Source organism: Pinus tabuliformis, chromosome 2_2 (assembly GCF_031772625.1).
Source record: "Pinus tabuliformis cultivar Carrire ecotype Pingquan chromosome 2_2, CPIR1, whole genome shotgun sequence".
NCBI classification, from domain to species: domain Eukaryota; kingdom Viridiplantae; phylum Streptophyta; class Pinopsida; order Pinales; family Pinaceae; genus Pinus; species Pinus tabuliformis.
The window spans coordinates 264,022,719-264,046,571 of NC_142300.1; the positions used below are offsets into that span (position 1 = coordinate 264,022,719).

The 23,853-nt window shown below is 35.9% G+C and overlaps 2 protein-coding genes across 7 annotated transcripts; one reads left to right on the forward strand and one right to left on the reverse strand.

The window, feature by feature from the left end:
- The first annotated feature begins 2,513 nt into the window (after positions 1 to 2,513).
- Positions 2,514 to 8,729, forward strand: LOC149192311 (transcription factor GTE9-like). Of its 5 annotated transcripts, none has more exons than XM_089404542.1 (11): positions 2,514 to 3,054; positions 4,805 to 6,498; positions 6,717 to 6,780; positions 6,879 to 7,034; positions 7,156 to 7,205; positions 7,416 to 7,485; positions 7,612 to 7,686; positions 7,790 to 7,905; positions 7,997 to 8,063; positions 8,155 to 8,285; positions 8,403 to 8,729. In XM_089404542.1, exons 2-11 carry the CDS (start codon positions 4,918 to 4,920, stop codon positions 8,673 to 8,675), a joined length of 2,583 nt encoding a protein of 860 aa, XP_089260668.1. In that variant the 5' UTR covers positions 2,514 to 3,054; positions 4,805 to 4,917; the 3' UTR covers positions 8,676 to 8,729. The 5 variants fall into 5 exon arrangements, with proteins under 5 accessions (XP_089260668.1, XP_089260669.1, XP_089260665.1 ...); XM_089404543.1 differs by having other exon boundaries at positions 7,416 to 7,476; XM_089404539.1 differs by having other exon boundaries at positions 2,515 to 3,054; positions 7,132 to 7,205.
- Positions 8,730 to 10,553: 1,824 nt separating this feature from the next.
- LOC149192312 (seed maturation-like protein) lies at positions 10,554 to 21,787 on the reverse strand. 2 transcript variants are annotated; one of them, XM_089404545.1, is made up of 7 exons: positions 21,138 to 21,787; positions 15,545 to 15,809; positions 12,884 to 12,982; positions 12,548 to 12,777; positions 11,799 to 12,193; positions 11,498 to 11,673; positions 10,554 to 11,093 (listed from the first exon to the last, which is right to left on the reverse strand). In XM_089404545.1, the coding sequence occupies exons 1-5, from the start codon at positions 21,650 to 21,652 to the stop codon at positions 12,118 to 12,120; spliced, it is 1,185 nt and encodes a 394-aa protein (XP_089260671.1). In that variant the 5' UTR covers positions 21,653 to 21,787; the 3' UTR covers positions 10,554 to 11,093; positions 11,498 to 11,673; positions 11,799 to 12,117. The 2 variants fall into 2 exon arrangements, with proteins under 2 accessions (XP_089260671.1, XP_089260670.1); XM_089404544.1 differs by having other exon boundaries at positions 11,498 to 11,678.
- Positions 21,788 to 23,853: the final 2,066 nt, after the last annotated feature.

A 23,853-nucleotide genomic window follows, 5' to 3' on the forward strand; every position in this document is an offset into this window, starting at 1 on the left:
TTCAGTGGGAAAAAAAAAACTAAATACACGCTTTTAACCTAAGATGTTTGGAGCTCTCAAGTGGAGAAAAAAGCCAAATAAGATAGTGAATTTAAAACTTTAATTAAAAATGAAATTCCGTCTTCAAACTTTGACTAAAACAATAAAAAGAACATTGATTTTTGTGCAAGCTTAATAAAAAATTTCAACCAATCTCTATAATCCGCAACTTCTTAGGTCGGGATTAAATTTGATTACAAAGTTCAAGAGGATATTTTTTTTTAAATAATGAGGGTTGTCAAATTAAATTTAGTTAAAATTTGAACTTCTCCCATAAAAACATTTTTTTCTTTCAAAAGGATTTTGTAAATATAAAATGTATATTTGTTGTAAATATAAAATGTATAATTTTACAAATTTTAATAGTGAAATTTTGATAAGGATATGTTGGGATTTTTCATGGTTCTTTGAGTTGTTTGTGCTAGCTAGTGGTGTTTTTGTTTTTTGTTTTGTTTTGTTTTTTTATGAGTATTATTTTTTTTAATTTTTTTATTATGGTTTTTGAAGTTATAAAATGTATAATTTTACAAATTTTAATAGTGAAATTTTGATAGGGATATCTTCTGGATTTTTAATCATTTTTGGAGTTCTTTGTTTATAGCCTGATGGTTTTATGGAGCCTCTTCATGGTTCACGGAGTTCTTTGCCTATAACCTAGTGGCTTTATGGAGCCTTTGCTTACTGCTTATTTTTTGAAGAGACTATTAATGTGAGTCAATGATTTTGTTTATTTTTGTCCATGTTTGGTTTTTTTAGGGAGCCTCTTCCTCCCACATAGACTTCCTCCCACATAATACTTTATTTACATGACCATTGTCAATTGCCCCATATGCATGTCCCTTTTGCACTCATAGTGAATCCGAGGATTTAAAAAATGGACCTCCTCCCACATAATACTTCATTTACATGACCATTGTCAATTGCCCCATATGCATGTCCCTTTTGCACCCATAGTGAATCCGAGGATTTAAAAAATGGACCTCCTCCCATATAATACTTCATTTACATGACCATTGTCAATTGCCCTCCCTAAAGGGACTAAACAATTAATTATTTGATTAAAAGCCATTTTACATAAAAAGTAATATACCAAAAAAATAATAGGTGAAACATTTATCACTTAATAAAAATAACATAAATATGTGAGACTTATTATATTTTATAACATTTAACATTTAAACTAGCTTAGATCCATCTCCACTCTAGATCTAATCTAGCAAAGAGATCAAATCTTTCAAGGTGCAAACTTCGTTTTTGAGTACAATATTAAAGGGAAGGTTTGCACATTAAGAGATTTGATCCTTCTAGAAGTTTGATAGATTCAATATTAAGATGGATCTAGACATATCCTATTTGATTTCACATGCATATTCATACCCTTAATGATAGATCAAGTCCATATTCATTATATCCTTCGGTACCCTAGATAAAACTTGTAATTAAAGATTTCTTCTTCCAAAACTGATGAATATAATCTAAATTTTTTATTTATTTTTTAATAAATTTTGGAAAAATACTTGTATAAAAATAATTTATTTTTTAATTAAAATCTCTAAAAAAAAATCTAGATAAATTGAAACATGCTCCAAGTTAAGTAACTTTCTCATAGAGTTAGGATTATTTTCTGCCGAGTTCGAAAAATTCAAAAAAATGGTTTTAGTGATAATAAAAAATATTATATATATATTTTATTAATTTTATTTATTAATATGTGTGATCAACTCTCGTTAAAATTCGAGAATCACACCATTTAAAAAGTTGGTTGCATATTTAAGTGTCTGTTTTAACTATGCCAAAATAAATATTGAACCTAGATCACTTTATATAATAAAACATTCGAAATCCAATTATAACCTTTTAAAATATAATTATTTTTAAAATTTTAATTATTATAGTTTATTTTTCTAAATAAAAAATAAAAAATATTAATAAATGTGGTAAATTTTTTGAAAGCTATTTTTTGTTTTGTTTATTAACTCGGAAATACACCTCGCTACTTTAAAATATAATAAAGTAATTTCAACACCGAAAAAAATGATAGAATATAGATAAAGGGAAGAGTGATATTTTTCCACTTAGGTACATGGTACCTAACGTTACCACGTCCCTAAAATATCCCTTCATTTCCTGGAGCTTTCCGAAGGTTCTAGAAGTCCCACCAAAAAGAGGCGCCGAACTCCGCAAAGAAGGCACCACAAATTTGGGTTACTTGATGATCCAACGGCCAATATCTCCAGAAACGAAGGGCCACGATCTACGATTCTCTGAAAAAAGCACGCGTTTTATCACTAACCCTAAAAGCACATGTCTTACACTTGGCGCCCAGAAGGTCGAACACGTAACAACCGTCGGATATAAAATGGACGGCCGGGATAAGAGATAGAGAGAAAAGATTCGAGATTAAACATCGACCGTCGGATTCCGAAGATCGTCGGCTTAAGCGTATATAAAATCTATAAATAGGATCCGCGGGCGCTTTGCCCTTCAATGTATTTTTCGTTAGGTGTAGCGGAGGTGGGAGCTGAGCAGAGGATTCAGGGCGCTACGCTGGGGTTTTATTTTGCCTGTTTTGGGTTCGGCGGATCCTGCTTTCTTTCACCAGCCCAATAACGCCGGTGACTTTTCCGGCTCGAGAAGAGATCGAAATCGTGAGATTTGGGGCAAATTTTGTTCAATCTCAGCGCTATTTGCGTGGACGGTTCAGGATCGAGAGATATTCTCTTTTGTTCGAAGCAGAAGTCGGTGATTTTTATACGGCCGGCCAAGGGCTTCAGTCATTTTAAACCCGGAGAAACAGGTTATATATTTATCAGATCCAGGCCCAGGGTTTGGATTTCGGCACTTAAAGCAGGATTTTTAGGGCTTCCTGCAGTTTTTTAATGTTTCGCGCAGCTCCTGGGTTACAGCTGGTGTAAAAACGAAGTCCGTGTGATAAAAGGGGGAAATCTTAGGTTGCAGCGTGCAGGGCGAGGGTTCGAGTCCCGTAAAAGAGCCTGCCATTGGTGATTGGTTGAGGTTAGTGATATTTTTTGTCTGTGAATGTTATGGTCATGATGGGTCAGGAAAAAAGTGGGCACATGGAAGAGGGTCTTTGCAGCAGGTCATGTTGAAGCTCTATATTTGTAAATCGGGAATGGAGTCGAGTCCTAATTAACTGGGATCGATACACAGCAGGGGATCAGCATATTATATGCTACAATACTTCTTAGGCGAAACCCATATGTATTCTCTCTATTTTTCAAAAGACAATGCTTGAAACCCTGAATATAAAAATATGTACCCAACATAGATTCGGTGCCCTGCCACAGAATTGTAACCTTGAAAAAGAGTACTGTTGCTGCCGTTTAGAGGACTAACAATAAATTGCCTTCGACAGATGTGAACCACTCAGGTTTTCTAAAGAAGAGCCATGAGCTCGAACATGCGCCCTCTTAGGGTTTTTAAACGAAAATCGTCTTTTTTTTAATTGATATTATCTTTGGAAAAAGGCTACAGTGTATAAATTGGATCAGCACTTACCTCTGAATATTGGCAGTGCAAGCCTGAATGATTTCTTGTCAAAGCGTGGCCATGTTCATGCTTGGTAACCCTGGATCTCGTCCATATTACAACCTCATTTTAGGACAAGGATCCTTCTTTTACTTGTTCAGTGATCTGGTTTGGTTTATACTTTACTATTCCTCTTTCTTTTGTTTAAGTCCGTTGTTTTATTTTGTAATGGGTTCCCTAAGATCCCGAAAATATTAGAAGTGTCTTAAACATGTTTTACACTACAAGTGGCCCTCGACTTCCCGTAAATTAAACTAGAAGTTGCGAAGGAATTGTTTTGGGTTAGCTGCTCTGGTGTGGTAACCGTATGTCAAAATAACCCAGTATTTGTACCCGACCCAATTGCTTATATTGGTGCTCTGTGGGGATTGAAACTTGGGTGGGTGCTCTCACACACTAGCAGTGCCATCAAGCAATAACATCTCAAGTTTTAACCTATATGTCTATCATTATCAGGCAGTAACAACTCAAATTTTAACATGCATGCCAAAACGGATGGAACTGGCTCCATTAATGGAGGTCTGTTGCATCCGTGGAATCAGTACCTAAGTGCCAAGTGTTGTTCATACACGAGACCACTTACGTTGTTGTGGTGGTAGTGCTCGCCTTGCAGCTTTTATTATTTAGAGTGAAATTGTCTTCTCATTTGGTGTGATTTAAATTTTTGTTATTTTCCACTTGATTCTGCTGTTTGATTTTAGCCGATATGAAATTCTAGTACATTTTAATAAGTGCTTTTGTTTGTTGGAGATGCCAACTGTAGTTGGTTTCAGCGCCTGAGTTATGATTTATAATTATCTGACACGTATTATGAAAATGATTGTTAGGGTTTGGTTCTGGTTTCGTTTCTTTACTTGTTTTATCTCTAGCACATTTCGAGACTCATTCACCAACCATTGTGGTTATCTGTAAATTGTGCGAACGGTATTTGCAATGTAATATTTATGGTTGATCCAATTTATCTGTGAAAATTCATTTGCGGTGGCTACTCTCTCATCTTCAAGATGTCAGAGCAATGACTTTAATATTGAAGGGAAATTCAATTTTAGAACCTTTGGGAGCCTTTGCTATTATCTACTATTACTGCGTTTAAATGTATTAGTGGAGATATTTAAAACTTTTGTTATGAATTTAGGATGAGCATGGTAGTGTCAATCTCTGAAGCTGTACTTCTATTAGAATTCTAGCTTATTGTGTGCTTTTTATCCCTATTCAGGTTGATTCTTGGCAATTGGAAGTGAGACTTTTTACGTACGATCCTCAATCCTCGGCCTTGGAGCCTATTCTTTAGTTGTACAGAACTGTATGCTTATGTGATTAATACACTGAATGGCCTCTGCCCTTATAGTAACTCGTGAGCGGCACCAGCCTCAGAACAGCTTGAACAGGAATTCCATCATGAAGAAATCTAAAAAGGTATCAGCTAGAACTTCATACAATATGCTCCCAGATTACCCTTATGCGGTGGAGGTTACAGGGGATTCAGATGGAAGGAGGCAGAAGGTTCAATATGTTAAATCTGAAAGCATTGGAGCTTCCGGCAGGTTTGATTCTGAGACCGCATCGGAGGATTCCTGTTCTCTCAAGAGAAAGTCTATAAATCTGAATTCTGCAGGCCAGAAAATGGATGCTCTTGGAGTTCCCACTTATGTTATTGCAGTTTCACAGATGTCTAGGGGTGAAAAGATGGAGCTGAGAAAGAAGCTTAAGTTGGAACTGGACCAGGTGAGATCCGTTGCACACAGAATTGAAGAATTACAGCTTACATCGTCTGGCAGTGTTCCAACTGTTAGTGATGGACATATTTCAAGGTTGGCGAATAGTTGCCCAGGTGGCATTCCCGGGAAATCAGTCATTGGGCCGGGTGCAGTTCATGCTTCAGTATTATGTCAAAAAGATAGTGGTTTTTGCAGACAATCATCATTTGTGAGTGATGGAAGTAAGGGTGTCTTACGTTCTCTTGGTAAAGAAAAGCGAACTCCTAAAGCGAATCAACTCTACCTCAATTCTGAGTATGTTTCTGGTAATGATAAGATGGCACAGAAGTCTAAAGTTGGTACTATAGGTGTAAAGCGCGGCCTTCTTGGAAGATTTGAATCTAAAGATGTTAAGAGGCAGAAAATGGATCCTGTCCAAAGAAAAACAGTTGCTGAGTACATGAACCAGTGTGCTGATACTCTGAAGAAGCTCAGGACACATAAATTTGCCTGGGTATTCAATGAGCCTGTTGATCCGGTGAAATTAAACATCCCGGACTATTTTCAGATTATCACTCGACCCATGGATTTGGGCACTATACAAAGTAAGTTGGACAAGGATCTCTATAACACCCCAATGGAATTTGCTGAAGATGTAAGATTGACTTTTGCCAATGCAATGAAATATAATCCTCCTGGCAATGATGTTCATTATATGGCAGCTAATATGAGTCAATTCTTTGAGGGCAAATGGAAAATTATTGAGCAGAAGTTGGCTGGAGAAGAAGTTTATAGAAAATTAACTCAGGATGTTCAGCTTATTCCAACCAAGAAGCAACAGTGTAGTAACAAAATTACAGAAACAAGAAATAAACCAAGGGTGCAACCTCCAAATTCTGCTCCTCTCTCAGATATACCAAGTCAGCAGAAACCGAAGCTTGAAAAATGCAAGCACCCGATGTCATTTAATGAAAAGAAGAAGCTTAGTCAGGATCTTGAACAGCTGCCAGATGAAATGCCGGTACCCATAATTACATTCTTAAAGAAGCACACTGGTGGCCTAAGTCAGAACGAGGAGGAAATAGAAGTTGATATTGATGCTTTTGATGATGATTCTTTATGGGAGCTACAGAACCTTGTTTCCAATTGCCTCAAAGAGATAGGCCAAGGTACCAGAAATGCCCAGGCTCCAGCAGGGCTTCCTAATCCTGAGGTATGCTGTCGAAGCGTTATGGCTGTCTTATATTTTAAATATAGTCGAGAATGGCCATATCGTCATTTGGTTCTTTTCAATATTCACTCGTTTTCGGTTTGTTTGTCCTTGCGAGAGCCACTGACATTTTCTATGGCCATATCGTCATTTGGTTCTTTTCAATATTCACTCATTTTCTGGTTGTTTGTACTAACGAGAGCCACTGACATTTTCTATAGCAGCCTGTGAATGCTAGGGTTGGATCGCAATTGGAGAGTCAGCCCACAAAAGTAGTCCAACAAGGTTTACTCTTTATTCTAGTTAGATGGAATTTATTCTTTTTAGATGGAATTTCTGCATTTCGTTACTCTTGTTCATGTTACACATTTGTACATGTGTAGGTGGTGACCTTGGTGATGAATATGTTGATGTTGGTGGGGATGAGATGCCCGCAACGAACTTCCCTAGTGTTGACATTGAGAAAGATACGGCAGCAGTTAGCATCAAATGTAGTAGCTCAAGTAGCTCAAGCAGTGATTCTGGATCTTCCTCTAGTGGTATTCTCTTTGGACAGGAATTGAGCTTTTTGATGTTTCTGAAGTGGTATTCTGTATTAGAGTCCAGTCATTTACTTGGGTCATTACTTGTTATCAGATTCTGATTCCGGAAGTTCCTCAGGCAGTGAGTCAGATGCAGATGAAGCACATTCTACCGATGCACCACTTAAGGTACGAATTCAAACGTTAAATTGGAATTAATAGTATGCACTATTGACTTTCTGAGTTTTGGCAGAGAATTAGCTTCAGTTATTTTTGTGTTGTGTCGGTGTCAAGATTGATTTGGCATTTGGTGGGGAGAAAATTGCCCGAGGGATAATCTAATACGATTTAGATGAGTCTTGGCGTGAAATTATCTTATGTATTATGGCTATGCCACAGGAATCTGTGGAGTCAGGTGCCGACTGTGAGGAGCGGGGCAACTCTGACCCTGAGACTACTGGTGCGAAAAGTGCGTTTTCGTTAGATATATTTGCTCTGCAGTTTAGGATTGTGGTTTGTGTAACTAGCTTTTCTGAATTGGTGTTAAGAGAGCTGTTAATCGCTATTTGATTACATGTTGGTTTGGCTTCCACAGGGGCTGTAAGTGTTTTGGATGAAGAGAATGCTCAGCCAAAGGCTACGGTTTCTGAGACAGACACCCACCAAGAAGGTTATTCATGTGCCTATCTAGGATCATAAATACCGTGTAGTGGTATTTTACGTTTTCCATGTTATGATTTGGCCCTCACCTTTTTAGCATGATACATTGTTAGGGGAGAGTGCTCCACCTGAGAGACAGGTCTCCCCAGACAAGCAAATTCGGGCTGCCTTGTTGAGAAGCCGTTTTGCTGAAACAATTTTGAAAGCCCAAGAAAAGACATTTAATCAGGTATTTAATTCATTAAAGTCTTCGAGTAAGGAAGTTGGGATTTGGTGTTTGTTATGCAGATTGGTGACAGTTGTAACTTTTGATTATTAAGGGTAATAAAGGAGATCCAGAAAAATTACGGCGTGAGAGGGAACAATTGGAAAAGTGGCAACGAGAAGGTTGGTGAATAGAGGAGTTGTTTATTCGTGTTTCATGGTTAGCTTCAGGCATTAGTAATTTATTTGACATTTCCATACTCTCTTTAATCAGAAAAAGCAAGAATTCAAGCTGAAGCAAAGGCTGCAGAAGCGGTTCGTATGAAAGCTGAAGCAGAAGCCGCAGCTGAAGCAAAACGAAAAAGGGAGATGGAACGGGAAGCTGCTCGCTTGGAATTGCAAAATGTGATTTTTTTGGTCTTTTTGTTTGATTCTATTTCTTGTCTGTTGCATGTAATACTTAACTTTAATGTGCAAAATTGACTGTTTGTTTAACCAACTTTATGAACGTTCTGTCGGCAGATGGAGAGGACTGTGGAAATCAATGAGAACAATCATCATATTCTTGAGGTTCTCGAGAGGTTGAGATATCCTCCTGCTGAACACACGCCAAGTTCTGGTGATGAGACCAGCCCTGTTCAATCTGAGGATGCAATGAAAGCCTTTCAATTGCAGGGTGAAAATCCTTTGGAACAACTTGGATTGACTTTGAAGAAATTGGACGATGAGGAGGAAGAAACCACTGCAGATTGTGCTGCTGGTAATGGTGACGTGGAGGAAGGGGAGATTGATTAAGTCGTGAAATTGTACATTTTATTTTATTGCTTTATTCTTTTCAGGAGTTGAGAAGTGATTTGAAGGACAAATCCTCAACTTGAGGTGATAAACCTCCTCATCTATAGACACGATGTAAATTAGTTTTCTGTCCCATTTGTCTCCTTCATGTGATCCAATAGATGCAAAAGAAGTTGCTTGGGCATCCTCCTTTTGGTTAAGGGGTGAGATCGATATAAGTTGGTTCAATTGTAACGGTCAGTTCAAAGATTTAGAAAATTTCCTATGACGGACTGGATTCCCTCTTTTGTTAGTGCACGATTTTGTAAAGGAGAAAAGGCACAAAATGCAGCCCACTTTCTTGATATCCACAGGCATGGCCATCCACATGAATTTTCTATATACTCGCAGAAAATGAGAATGGAAAAAAAAACATGTTATGGGGAGAGTGGCAGAGACTTTATACATCAAAGAGTATTTTCAAATCATTTTGATGAAAACCTTTTTTGTTTATACCTATGTATTATACGTGGATTGTCTTTTTGGCTATACATCATCCAAGTACGTTTCAAACAAAATCACTACTGAAAAATTGTTATTATAGTGCGGAAATTGCTGTAAAGTTTTTATTTAGCTCTCCAACGCTCTGGGTTTAGATTAATTCAATAAATATAATGTTCGTAGCTTGCGTCTTTTTGTTCCCAATACCAAAAAAAAGAAAAAAAATAGCTATTAGATAAGGTTACGTGGCATATGTTAAAATGCAGCACCTTTCTGAACCCATTGAAATATTCATGTCATCTTTGTTGCCCTGTGGAGATAATTTTGGTGCAGTTATATCTCAGTTCAAGTGCATCAGGGAATTCTCCCTCTGGAGATTAGTTTGGTGCAGTTATATCTTTTAGTTCGAGAGTGCTAGTGAATGCATCGGAAATCTCTGCTAATTAGCGAAATGATTTATTTCCATAATTGGTGGATTTTCTAATTTTAATAAAATTTTGTTGGAAAAAATGCCTCCGTTTGAAGAATTCGGTGCTGTTGGATCGTTTTGACCGGCTGCTAATGCACGCGTCAGAAATCTCTGCTAATTCACAAATCGATTATTCCCATCATTGGTGGATTTTCTAAATTAGTAAAATTGTGTTAGAAAAACATTAACGTCCAGAGTTCATTTTCTAAATTTGTTTAGGTACTGATTGTTAATTGGTTTTTTTATAAACTGTGTAACGTACATGTTTAAAACTGTAATTGGAAAAAAGTTGTTTTGTATTATATTTGATTTATGTTTGGAATTATGACCTGTTTGTATAAGTCCAATGGCGGGTAATGCATGCGGTCCATGTCTGAAATGGCAAGATCGGTTTTGGATGTATCATATACAGTAATAGAAAAAATGGAAAAAATGGGTATTTTATTGAATTGATAGAAAATTGTAATGATTTGTTTGTTTTCTATTCTTATTTTTAAAACCTCTGATATCATTTATTTAAAATGTAGTAAAAAGTTTGTTACGTCTATTTAAAAATGGCAAACTGTTGTTTGTGTAATGCATTTAGTCCTCAATATGAAACCGGCTTTATGAATGTCATAAATTCAGGGAATTATTATTATTAATAAAATTTGAATTAGCCCTGATGTGTATAGTTAAACTTACAATGCTTTAACTTTAACATTGTGTTTTGAGCAAGTTATTTTTCATATATTTGCGCAATGCTTTTATTAATGTTTACTGGTATTGTGGATCCTTTTGTAATGAAGTATTTCTCTGAAATGTAGTACCAAATTAATGTTTATACATATATATATATCCATTGAAGCCTCTTAAAAGATAGTATAACTCTTTAAAGCAAAGCTATATTTTTGACAGGAATATCGTCACAAAACAGAGGCATTACAAAATCTGCGAATGATGAATCTATATTATGAAAAGCAACACAACACAGACGAATCAATAACCTTTTTCCACATCAACAGTTTCCACCTACCACCTGGCATTTGCATGCCTTATACAACTGAGAAGATAATGGCTTTATAATTACAAAGCCGTAATACATGCTGATTGCAAAAAAGTATCAGCTTCAATTAATTATTTATTTTTCCATCTTTAGCATCTATTCATCTCATTTTGCTAAATGGTATGCCACTGATAGTCCATCTTTAGCTGTTTAGGCGATTTATAGTTCATCATCGGCTATTTTTAGTGTTGACCCACTTGCACTGATTCAGCGGCCAACATAAAGCTCATGCACATCGGCAAGAGATGGTTGAGCATGACCAGCTTTTCTTATTTATTGGGTATAATTTTACTTGTATTAGGAGACAATTTCCTGACGTAGCTACACAGTTAGAACACTTGACTCCCGAATTTTGCAGTCACCATTTCCTGACGTAGCTACACAGTTAGAACACTTGACCCCCGAATTTTGCAGTCACAATTTCCTGCTTGATCACATTTAGAAATTTTGCATCACGACAAAATCATAGTAATGAACATTGACTATTGGTAACTGACTTAGTAATCATTTTACTGTCTTAAGAATCTACTGTAATTTCAGCCATTATTTGGATAAAATATGGCACTAAGATGTTTTCAGAAGCGAATTGAGTAAGTACAGCATAATCTATTAAATAATATAGTAAAAGCAAACATATTTGACATATAGTTTATCTCAGGCAAAAGCATGCAAAGCAATAATGGCTTGCAAATGTCGTAGTACGAACTGTTTTCACCTCTACCATTACCAGTTCACGTTAAAAGCACCCCAATCACCCCTTCCCCAACAACAATTTTCAAAAGGAGAATGATTTGCGAATGTCGGAATACGAAATGCTTTTATCTTTACCATTTCCAGATCACATCAGAGACACCCTCGCACCAACACCATTCTGAGACTGATATTACTTATAGCGCATAGAACAAAGGCAACATTATCTACAGTGATGGAACGAAATTGGCATCCACGTTCACCCATGTGATCGAACTCCGTATATAGAAAGGCGTTGCCAAAACCATTTTGAGCTTTGCTACATAATATCACAGTCCATTAGTATCCTTCTTAAATATCAAAGTTAGGCATGTGCGGTTGCTGCACATCAACAAATAGGAATGTTACTTGAAACCTTAAATAGATCATTAGAAATTACCAGCTTTCTGATGACTTCTTGTTTCAAATTTCTTCTTGTCCAAGTGATATGTACAGCAATCTTATCAAGTAGCATACACATGGACAATGAAAATTGTTCTTTCACTACAAAAAAATCAAGCTGACAAAAGTCAGCAATGCATTTACAAAATAATCTTAGGTGATCTAAATAAGGCTAATAATATAATCTGCCAGAAAGAAAACAAAAAACGGAACGTGACGAGATCAGGTGTCAAATGAACAATTGCTCCTCAAGGCAAACACTCTTCTTCCTGCAATTGAGTGCTTATATTGTTGACCAGCACACAAGCATTTTTGGTTCAAGCTATTCCCACAGCACAGCTAAGCTGTAATCTGTATTCCAGTCCACGCATGTGGTGACCCAAAAGCATGCACCTGTACCCCAATAATGTCAAGAGATACTGTAAAATTACAATCTCAGCCAGCAACAAAAGATTCAACAGCAAACAAGCACATGATAATAGGTGAGATCAAACAAATTTTCGTCACTGCATAGCAAACAGTAGCTTAAAGCTGCACTGAGAGAAGTGAGGTGCTCCACAGCCCAGGCTGGGGAGGTGGCTCTCTGTTTGTGTTTGTAATGCTAATGAATATATCCAAGATTAGGATGATCTGTGCTAGTTTATGATAATGAGGTGCAAACTTGTTTATTAAATATTATTATAGGGTTAAGATTGATATATGCTAATATCTATGATGTCAGCGGTTGAGAGGAGTGAAAATACACACCAGAAAAGCAATCTTGCGAGGTAGTCACGAGAGGCAGGTACTACTTCTTGAGACGGAGACCAACTACAGGCAATCTCAGCCAAATTGCCATCCTTTTTTATGCTATCAGCATCTCCAAATTCTATGTTTGAAGATATATCATCTGGGAAAAATATCTTCAATACATTCTGCACAAGCTGCTGACTGACTATTTCTACCTCTGCCGATGAAGGATGTGATAACTGGGTCACCTAACGTGATGAAGATCACAAAACAAATCCCAATCCATCAATATTTTGATTAGAGTCCTCATAAAACAGATAGTACTATGTACTACTGGCCCTGTCAGAATCTTACCATATCTGGTTCCAATGACCTTAAATAAGCAAGCAAAGAGTTGTTATTATCTTCCCCAGTTTCTATGCAAACTTGTCTCCGTTTGTGATCACGTAGTTCCTACAAATAAAACTCATCCAGGTAAGAATGTATACACATGAAAAACACAGAACACATGCACCAAACTATGCACAGGCCATTAGTAATTAGTAAATAATGATACAAAGGTTTCAACCTTGAATATGCATAATGTTATTTACAATTAATGTTTAAAAGACAAGAAACTTAACGAGTCACAAGAAGCCTGCCAAAATAAAATGTTGAATGGATTATGATTGACAGAAGCAATGAAAGCTTTACCAATATTTTTCGGTAGATGTCTCTTAATCCTTCACATCATTGTACCAACTGTAATTTCTACATAGAAGAATGAAAAACGCATAAACTTGTTATTTAACCGGAAACAACTGACCTAGATACTTGCTTGAACAAATTGTAACACATTCTTCTCAGAGATCTGTTTTGCTCATTCACTGCCCCAACAAATAAGATAATAGTTTTAGTGGCCTTATGGCATATTATATTCAAATGTCTTTAGTTATAAAAACAAGCACAAAAAAGTTGGTAATTTAAGTTATGGAAAGTTTTCTCCTTTACATTTAGACTTAGTTAAATGTTCTCAATTTAGACGAGCTTTTCAAAAGAATGGAAATTGAAATTGAATGGTTTGTTAATATCATCAGATGACCAAAGTTGTCAGTAGGATTGAAAAATAAATCAGCATGTCAGGTGCAGCCAATAAAGGAGTGCTGTCAAATCATTTCCAAAAACTTCCATATCTCAGCTCACTTAAGGCTAAACAAAATTAAAATTACAGACATCGATAAGCATGGCACAATCCAGTAAAAACTCTCCAGCAAGTTCTTTGACGATATCGAGAATATGTTAACAAAATAATGTCCAGATAACACTGATTTAACTATTTAAAACAAAGCAATCAATGAAAAGAAAAAGGCAAAGAAAAATGCATGCTCTGCATGATAAGAGTACATGAGCGAAAAAATGATGTTTAGCCTTTTTTGAATAGAAACAAAATTATTCGACTGCTGAAAACATTTACCAGCCTGTAAAGTTGGTATCGTGAGGGGTAAAGATTAATAAGTAGAGTAGAGGTAAAGATTAATAAGTAGAGTAGTGCTGGGATCATCTACACTGAGGGACTGGGATTCTTTCTTCAGCAATGCTGCCCTTCATTTACTTTCTTTCCTCGATCAATCCATTTCCCCTGCAAAAGGGACTTGCATGAATTAACCAATGCTGCCCCCAAACGAAGGACAATTGTGGGTCAATTTTTTTTTGTTTCTATAATCAGCTAAAGGAAATTCACAATAAAAGAAGTTAAAAACCCTCCGCAAAAGAATGAATAACAGTATTCCCCTGTAGAAGGGGCTTCTATGATTGAAATCCAAGAATGGGGATCATTAAGTTTTGGGCCAAAGACTGTTAAACCTACAAAAATCAGCCCATGGCAGCTGTAATAAACTTCTTTGGCATTTACAACCAGAAGGGTGAGCTCGATAACAGTCTTCCGGGGCACAAGTGTGAACTCATTATGAACCATGCTATAGCTGTGAGTCGTAACATCTTTGACAACTACTCTCAAAATACTACAGGGGCTAGCATGATGCTTTAGTTAATACGAAAGCTATTTGGCCAATGGTTCTTAGCACAGAGTGGTTGGGATTGTGGTTTGTCACCTTGCTCACTTAGTTGGCTCTAGGGTTTTCACTCCGTCCGTGATCCATACAGGACAACTTGACTCTTGGTTAGTCAGGACAACTTGACTCTTGGTTAGTCATTGGGTCATTACTGCTAAAAAATAAAAAAAATTATTTGTGGCTCTGGGGAGTTATCACTCCGACCGTGATCAATACAGGACATCTGGACTCTTGATTAGTGATTGCGTCATTACTCTAAAAAAAGGTTATTTGAATTCCGCTTAAATGCAGTATGACGGTTGTTAATCCAAAGCACAAACAGTCTCTTGTTCAATGTCATGTTTGTTAGGCTTTTAAAGTTTAGATTCCAGAGATGAGCATGTCTGCCACATCACAATCAGGTAACTACTGTCTCAACCATAGCATTCACGATTGCTTATCCAAAAAAATAATATAATATTGCTCAGATTCAAACCAGCATGTTATAGTCTCACGAATGAAACACTCATGACACTGTATAAGACACCTTGGTTCAGGGGTAAGAGACTGTCCACCTCACCCTAGAAAGCTCCAATTACTTACTGCTAAAAAAAAGCCTCACAGTTTAGCTCTTATTTACACTACCATTCACGGCAATCCCATTCTGTTTCCTTATATAATCGGAACATCCTTATAACACTAATACTCACTGGTTCAAATATGCCTTATTTACAAAACATAAATAACACTGGAACATGTTTAAGACTCTGCACCATGCAGAATCTAAGATATGTCCTTAGGCAATTGATGCCCTAGGTCACTGCCTACACCTCAGTATAGTATGCCGTTTGCGTTAGGGTCCTCATGTGGAATCAGATATTTTAATATAATTCCAATATAATAGGACATATTGCGATTGTAAATTCGTCCAAAATTCAATTCTGCAAATCAGTAAACAATTTCAGAAGGGTGAGTCGTGGCCTACCTTTTGCACGTCACATATTCTTGATTTCAACTGTGTGATGTAATTGAATGCTTCCTGGGACAGTTGATCCAGCTTTCCCACCGTATGAATTTCATCTAAAAGATCATTAGTGCCATCAAATCTATTGTTATTTATTACTTTTATTTCTTTATCCTCACAGCTCATCTGTTCTTTTGTCTGTGAAGTTGTATCTTTTATATCTCGAGCTGAAAGATCCAAATTTCTTTGCAGAGTGAGACGATATTCTGCATTCCATAGGGTATATCTGCACAATCAAATAAAAAGAAAGAGGAAAAACATTTCCTCACTCAGAATATATAAAAACTTACTAAAATCACTCGTAAGCCACATACTAAATTTCATATAAAATACAATTTTCTAGATGAAAATATCAATGGTTTCTTTTGAAATAGATCAATGGTCTGCTTCGAAATTAAGCATAAAACAAAATTTCAAGTAACATTTACTCAATTCATTTTAGAGATAAATCCAGAAATAGACTTACATAAGATTATCCTAAAATCAACGATTAATTTTGACAACCAATCACCTACCTCCAGAGGTTAAAAAATAAAATGTAATCAGCAAAGCTAGGGAATTAAAAAAAAGGGAATTCCCTTGTATCTATCGGTAAGTTTTTCCCAAGTACATCTTTTAAAAATAAGCCATAACAAAATAAAGGGAGGCAAGGTATTGAAAACCTCAAAATCAATTTCAGCAATCATAAATATCTAGTCAAAATCACAAAGTCATTTTAGATTGACCAAAAAATAGAGCTACATCAACAAATCCAAAGGTTGAACGTTATAACCATTTATTAGCACAGAGGCTAAGATCAATTTTAACATATGGCAAACCCCACAGGCAGGGAAGGAGCATACCCATCAGGATTTAACTTTTAAACCTGAGAGACGAGTTATCTTGGAAATTTCAAAATGAAGTAGAATAAATCACTAAATATCTGAGACAAACGCACAAAATCATGTTTTTACATTGACCGGAGATGGGAAGGAGAAATCTTCCCTAATGAACTGGTCCAAAACAAGGGTTTGCTTAGAGCACTTGGAAAATCCAAAAAAAGCATAAATAAATGAAATTAAAAATCTACATTCAGTATTTGCTGACATGAACTAATAGTAGAAATTATATTTTTTTAAATGGGTACCTGTTATATCAGCGTATTGCGTTCGAAGGCTAGATCAATAATTGGCACAAGGCTCAAAATTTGCCATGCAATGGAGCATGCGCACCAGGGTTTGAACCTGGAAAGCCAGAGTTACGTTGAAACTCTCAAAATTAAATAGAATAAATTATTAAATGTTGAATAAAATCATGTTTTTTACATTGAGAAAAATGAAAGGAGGAATATTCCTTCATGAACTGTTACGAAAGGAAATAAACAGCATGGGTTTGCTGGGAGCAATTCGAAAAATCGAGAAAACAATTAGCAAAAATAAATGAAAATAAAAATATACATTCTGTGCGTTGACATAAATTTATACAAAAAAATCGGATTATTTTTTGAAGGAGTTGTTTTTAGTATTATTTTTTTGGATTTTTTGGTTGCGTTATTTAAACTAGTTTTTTGATTGTGTATATGGATTCAGCGTCTTGGCAAACTCTTAAGGCACTTCAATTACATAAGATTACTTGTTATTTCAATAAATTCCTGCTAAATTTAAAAAAAAATTGATCAGAAAAACCTATTTGACCAGAAAAATCCACCTTAAAAACTTCCAAAAAATCATTTTAAAACAACTCCGTTTTTAAATAAAAACCAGTTAAATAAATAAATAAATATTCTGCTGGAAAATTACAATCATCCATTCCCACAAGACCAAAGATCAGTTCCCGCAAATATTCTGCTCAAAGGTTAACCATCATTAATTGACACAAGCTCCAAGATCAATTGCCATAAATATTCTGCTCAAAGGCTATGCCCAACATCAATTGCCAATAATATTCTGCCTAAAGGTTGCAATCGTAATTGGCACAAGATCCAAGAACAATTTACAATCATTAAATACCACAATGCCTAAGATCAATAGCCACATATGGTAAAGCCCAGGCAATGGAGGAGCATGTCTACTAGGGTTTGAACATGGAACATGGATCATTGTCACAACAACAGCTTCAACTAAACCACAATTCCACATCCACTTACAAAAAGCAAGGGTAAATTGTTTTTCAGGGATCAAAGTTTTTAACAAGGTATTACAATAATATATTCAATACTCAATATAAGTTTATTATGTTATTTTGTTACACTAATATATTCAATACTCAATATAAGTTTATTATGTTATTTTGTGGAAATCGAATCTGGGTGAAAAAATAACTATTTAACCACACCAAATAAACCGAACTGAATTTAAAAAAACAAATTCTTCTTCCACCAATAATAAAAGTTTGACCAAATTTGACCAGAATAAATTGAAAATTTAAAAGTAAGTGGCTTTGTAGTCAAAAAGCCAAATCAAGGGTACTTTGGATGTGCTCAGTTTTAGATTTGGATTATACACCGCATACAAAACCTCAGGTGAAAGTCCCTATATCCTCAATGTAAATACCTGGAACAAAATGTAAAGTAAAAGTTATAGCTTACTTCCAAGACAAGGGAAAGGGCCAGATAAAAGTTATTACCCAAAACAAAAAGACGGTTATAATAAGCCCCCCAAAAACCTGAAAATTCAATCAAACAAATCATTAAAAAATTTGCTTATATAGCAAAGCCACCAAAACCTAGGTAGCTTCAAATAATTAATCAGAATGGGCGAAAAACAGGGGTTTGCTTCAGCCCCTGGGACCATTAGAGAAAAAAGAGTTCTGAATTAAAAAACAACCACCATATCTTAATGGATACACCATATCTATCTTAAGAGAAATAAAGTGGGTGATAAACAGGTTTGAATCAACCAACCCCTCAGGACCAATGGAATAAAAATATTAAAAATCCAAAACACAACCTATCTTAATGTATACAATCATACAACATATCTATTAAGAGGTCAGGTGCAAGTTTTGCCTGAATTTGACAATGGCTTGCTTCCTTGATTAGGGAAAGAACCATGAGATTTAATTAAAAAAAAACATATCTTAATGCATACACCATATCTATTTTAAGAGAAATAAAGTGGGTGAAAAACAGGTTTGCACTAACCCCTCAGCACCAATGGAATAAAAATATTACAAATCCAAAACACAGCACATTTTAATGGCAATGTTCCACCAAGACTCCGGGATGAGGAGAGTGGCTTTGTAGTCAAAAAGCCAAATCAAGGGTACTTTGGATGTGCTCAGTTTTAGATTTGGATTATACACCGCATGCAAAACCTCAGGTGAAAGTCCCTATATCCTCAATGTAAATACCTGGAACAAAATGTAAAGTAAAAGTTATAGCTTACTTCCAAGACAAGGGAAAGGGCCATTACGGATAAAAGTTATTACCCCAAAACAAAAAGACGGTTATAATAAGCCCCCCAAAAACCTGAAAATTCAATCAAACAAATCATTAAAAAAATGGCTTATATAGCAAAGCCACCAAAACCTAGGTAGCTTCAAATAATTAATCAGAATGGGCGAAAAACAGGGGTTTGCTTCAGCCCCTGGGACCATTAGAGAAAAAAGAGTTCTGAATTTAAAAACAACCACCATATCTTAATGGATACACCATATCTATCTTAAGAGAAATAAAGTGGGTGATAAACAGGTTTGAATCAACCAACCCATCAGGACCAATGGAATAAAAATATTAAAAATCCAAAACACAACATATCTTAATGTATACAATCATACAACATATCTATTAAGAGGTCAGGTGCAAGTTTTGCCTGAATTTGACAATGGCTTGCTTGATTAGGGAAAGAACCATGAGATTTAATTAAAAAGAAAACATATCTTAATGCATACATCATATCTATTTTAAGAGAAATAAAGTGGGTGAAAAACAGGTTTGCACTAACCCCTCAGCACCAATGGAATAAAAATATTACAAATCCAAAACACAGCACATTTTAATGGCAATGTTCCACCAAGACTCCGGGATGAGGAGACGCGGGTGCGGGGAGACGCACAAAGGAGACGTGTGGGAGTACCCTCAAATTTTAGAAAAATTTATGAGGGACGGAAGGGTATATAATTTTTTTCCTTTTTAATATATATATATATATATATATATATATATATATATATATCTATAATGAAAACATAAATACAATAATACATACATATTTGAATTTAATGAAATACATTGATCCATACTTTTCATCCTTACTAATACATACATGATTCATCCATAGACCACGAGATTCAATAATGAAATACTCTGATCCATATTCATTATTCACCATTCTAGAATCTACATTGATTTAAAAATTAAATTCATCATTCTAGATTCTAAATTGATTGGAAATTTAAATTCATCATTCATCATTCTAGAATCTAATTAGTACCAAGAAAAATAGACTTAATAGATACTGAAATTTAAAGTTTGGAATAGTAACACGCGAGTGTATGTTGGAACGGTCGAGGCGGTCGGTTTTCACGCCCCCTCCCCCGGCCGGTATCGAGTCCTGTGGAGGCTGCGCCAACAGCATATTTGGGCCACAACCATATGTACTATGTACAGTTGTATTATGACATATCTATAGCTTCTTCAGCGGGGCCCCGCCCCTTGAAAAAAGTCTGGAATAGTAAATTGATATAGCTAAAACTCAAAAACAGTGGAGTGATGAGTCTAAAAGTCACTCTAAAATACACAAAGGGCTTGGTGCTCTTGATTAAATACTAATTCCATACCCTTGTACATGACAAAATGAAATGGAAATATTGCAATCCATCGAATCCTAAATTCTTGAAAAATTGTTAAGTATGCTAGATTTTGAGCGAGATCTAAAATTCTACTTTCTCCATATGAAATCCAATAAGGTCGGAACCACTCTCAAACATCCTGAGTCATTTCAAGGTAATGTTAAAAATTTAAGTAAAATGATGAAAAGTGACATTCTCCTTTATCTTTCATTTTCATCCTTTCATAGGAAAATATGGTCAAATACTATGTTTTTCCATGTCAATCATTGTTTACAAGCAAATTTAATGGGAGACACATAACCCATTTTGAGAAGGATGCCCATGCGTCCATCTTTTGAGGAGTCGTGTCCCCACACTAGGTAAATGTCCCCCTTGAGTCTCCCCATGTCTCCCCAAAAGCAAGATGTGGAAAAACGTTTCCCCAACCGTCCCCTGTCCCATCCCAGATGGGTAAGGTGCGAAGGGTTCGCACAACCTGGGGAGACATCCCGTAGAGCACTGCTTAATGAATACAACCATACAACATATCTATTAAGAGGTCATGTGCAAGTTTTGCCTGAATTTGACCTAAACTTGCAACCTGGATTAGGAAAAGAACCCTGAGATTTAATCAAATTAAAATAAAAACATAATATTAAATTAAAAAACCTGAAAATTCAATCAAACAAACAAAACTAATTTTTAATAATTAAATAAACTGGTTTTTAAAAAAGAGGGTTTGCTTATTCGCCAGGAAAAAAAATCTGGAACAACAAAATAACACGAATTAAGCGCAGAAAAATACCCAGTAATAATGGAAGAATGGAGCAAACGAGCAAGCGGTTGGGGCGAGAGCCCGACAGTAACCTGAAAGCGATCGGATGGGAGGACTCCGAGCATGCTGCTGATGGTCCTCTTCATCGCTTCCTTGGAAGTTTGGGAGGCGCCCTTCCCTATAACGCTGGTGTCCAGCGGCTCAATCTGCTTCAACATCTTCGCCAGCACGTTGAATTCCTTGTTGAATTTCCGTCCTCTGGTCGACACATAGTCATCCCCGGCACCGGAATCCTCTTCCCAGAAACCCCCGCCCACAACCGGAATCAGGCAATTCCAGACCAGGTTCGAATCCCCCCGACTACTCCTCCTGTAGATTGGAGACTTGGTGGATATCAGTCTCAGTTTCAGGCCGGAGAAGTTGCTGTTTGCTGAAGGGAGACTGGGAGAGTAAATACAGGGCCGTCCTTTGGGCGTTGCAGGGCCATGTGGTGGTGGTGGCGTAACAAGAGCTCTTGCGAGCATCTCAGGAGACCAAGTCGTCATCACCCACTTCGATTCACTGGCATGCCCAACAAAGCAATCTACGCAGCAGAGTACGCTACGATAGATCCATAATGACTGACACCATTAGGGAAAAAAAATCAAGCGCAAAATCTGAAGCTAGTTAGGTATTTAGTTTTTGTTTTTTTTTACTTTAATATGATTTTTTATTATATTCATAAATATTTTATGTCAAGAAAATGTGAGGTGCAGATTCGTGTGCTGATTAGCACAATCGACAACTAGAAGATTCCATCGTTCGTTAACGACAATTAAATTTGTCGGTGGTGGATGTATTTGCTTCGCTTGAAGGTTAACTTGTAGTTATCTGTTAGATGTTTTTGAAAGCTTTTTTGGAGCGCAGATTACTTAGAATTTCAAGTTTAAATATATATATATATATATATATATATTTTTTTTTAATAAGGGTTTTTTAATTATATATATAAATTTATTTAAATCAAGATTTATTAGACATGCTATGAGATTAATGGTAAGATAGATAAGAGTATTCAAAATTTAGATGCTAATTATATATATATATATATATATAAATTTATTTAATGGTTTTTTAATTCCATATATAAATTTATTTAAAAAACAAGATTTATTAGATATCGCTATGAGATGAATGGAAAGATAGATAAGAGTATTTAAATTGATGTTGTATTATATTATCGTTATGAGATAAGTGTTATTTTGTAATATATATGAGTGGATGGTTACTATTTTTTTGGGATGTATGTCAAGTTTGTTGCTTTTTAATAATTTTCATTTTGAAGAAGGTGAGAGAAGAGATTTTGTATTTGTAGATGTGATTTTGAGATGCTTTAGGATATGCATATTTCGAAGGCTAAGTGAGAAAGCATGCCTATGTTGCAACAAAATCAACTATTATGTTAGCTAGAAACTATAACTAAGTTAATGCCATACTAAAATGATATTCATTCTCGTGATAAATTTGATGTGAATTTCATAAAAAATCTAGATTAGGATCAAAGTTTCACCATGAACCAAGTTCCACGTGTGATGAAAAAATGCCCTTTATAGTGATGTAAAATTTTGAATTGACCTAAATCCTCAAAAAATTGAGCAAATCCCTAAATAGATGGGAATTTTGTGTTGGAAATATTGAGAGGGGGGGTGAATCAACATTTCTTTTCAATTATCATTTTTATCAGTTAAAAACATTTATATTTGGAACACAGAAATAGATAACAGGAATAGATGTTTTTATTAATATGATCTCTGCAATAAATCAAGTACAATATATATATATATATATATATGGTTTCAATCAGTTTCCAAGCACCAACTTGGACTCTTTGTGAGGCTCCAACCTCCAGAGCACCAAATCTGTCTTGTCAAGGCACCAACCTTGAATTTAGGAGCACCAACTCCTAGGACACCAATCCTTTCAGTTCTGAGGCACCAACCTCAAGGGCTTCAACCCTCTGCTGTAAACTGTCTGGATCTGTTTGGTTGTAATTCTCTGCTCCCAACCCTGCTGGACTTATGACTTACTTCTGTCCTCCTGTTCCTTCCACTTCTGCCAACAACACTAACTTTCCTTGTTCTCTGTTTTATATGCCTGATACACCTGACCTTTGGCTTCCTCCTTGCTCTCTTGAGCTTCGGCTTCCTCAACGCTCGCTTGATCTTTCAGCTTCCTCTACGCTCACTCTTCAGCTTCCTTTGTCTCTTCGAATCCATCAATACTCACATGACACGTTAATGTGGTGTAGAAATTTCTCATTTCCCACCCCGGTTTTTAGTTTCACCTTATTTCTCCCATGTAGTTAAATGCCCTTTCCGATAACCATACATTTAACAAGCTGAAAAAAATAAATATTGCTGAAAACACAAATTCTGGAAATTTTGCAGAATGCTGGAAATTGCAGAAATAAAAATCAGCAGTAATAAACAGCCATTAAAACACATTTAAACACTGAGATTTTTGGTCAACTTGACCCTGGAAAAACCCCTACAACTCTTGGGGAAAACTAGTTCGAGAGCTCTTCTTTATTTCTAAAAATTGCCTTTTTACAGTGAGAAATATTCAACAAAAAATAACAAGCAAATTTACAACTTATTTCTTTTCCCGTGCCTCACAGCAATCTGGAAATTACAACAAACATGACAACAATAAATGTTGTACGGCCTCCTCGATTTTCATGCTTACTTTCAACATTAAATGCAGTTGT

Excerpts from the sequence above, each read along its gene's own strand:
- LOC149192312 (XM_089404545.1), bottom strand. The coding sequence starts at position 21,652 with ATGACGACTTGGTCTCCTGAGATGCTCGCAAGAGCTCTTGTTACGCCA. Across the intron at positions 15,810-21,137 it reads CATTCTTCCATTATTACTGG|ATATACCCTATGGAATGCAG; the intron begins GTATTTTTCTGC and ends TTGATTGTGCAG. Across the intron at positions 12,778-12,883 it reads GGTCATTGGAACCAGATATG|GTGACCCAGTTATCACATCC; the intron begins GTAAGATTCTGA and ends TCATCACGTTAG.
- LOC149192311 (XM_089404539.1), top strand. The coding sequence starts at position 4,918 with ATGGCCTCTGCCCTTATAGTAACTCGTGAGCGGCACCAGCCTCAGAAC. Across the intron at positions 6,781-6,878 it reads CACAAAAGTAGTCCAACAAG|GTGGTGACCTTGGTGATGAA; the intron begins GTTTACTCTTTA and ends GTACATGTGTAG. Across the intron at positions 7,687-7,789 it reads GACAGACACCCACCAAGAAG|GGGAGAGTGCTCCACCTGAG; the intron begins GTTATTCATGTG and ends ATACATTGTTAG.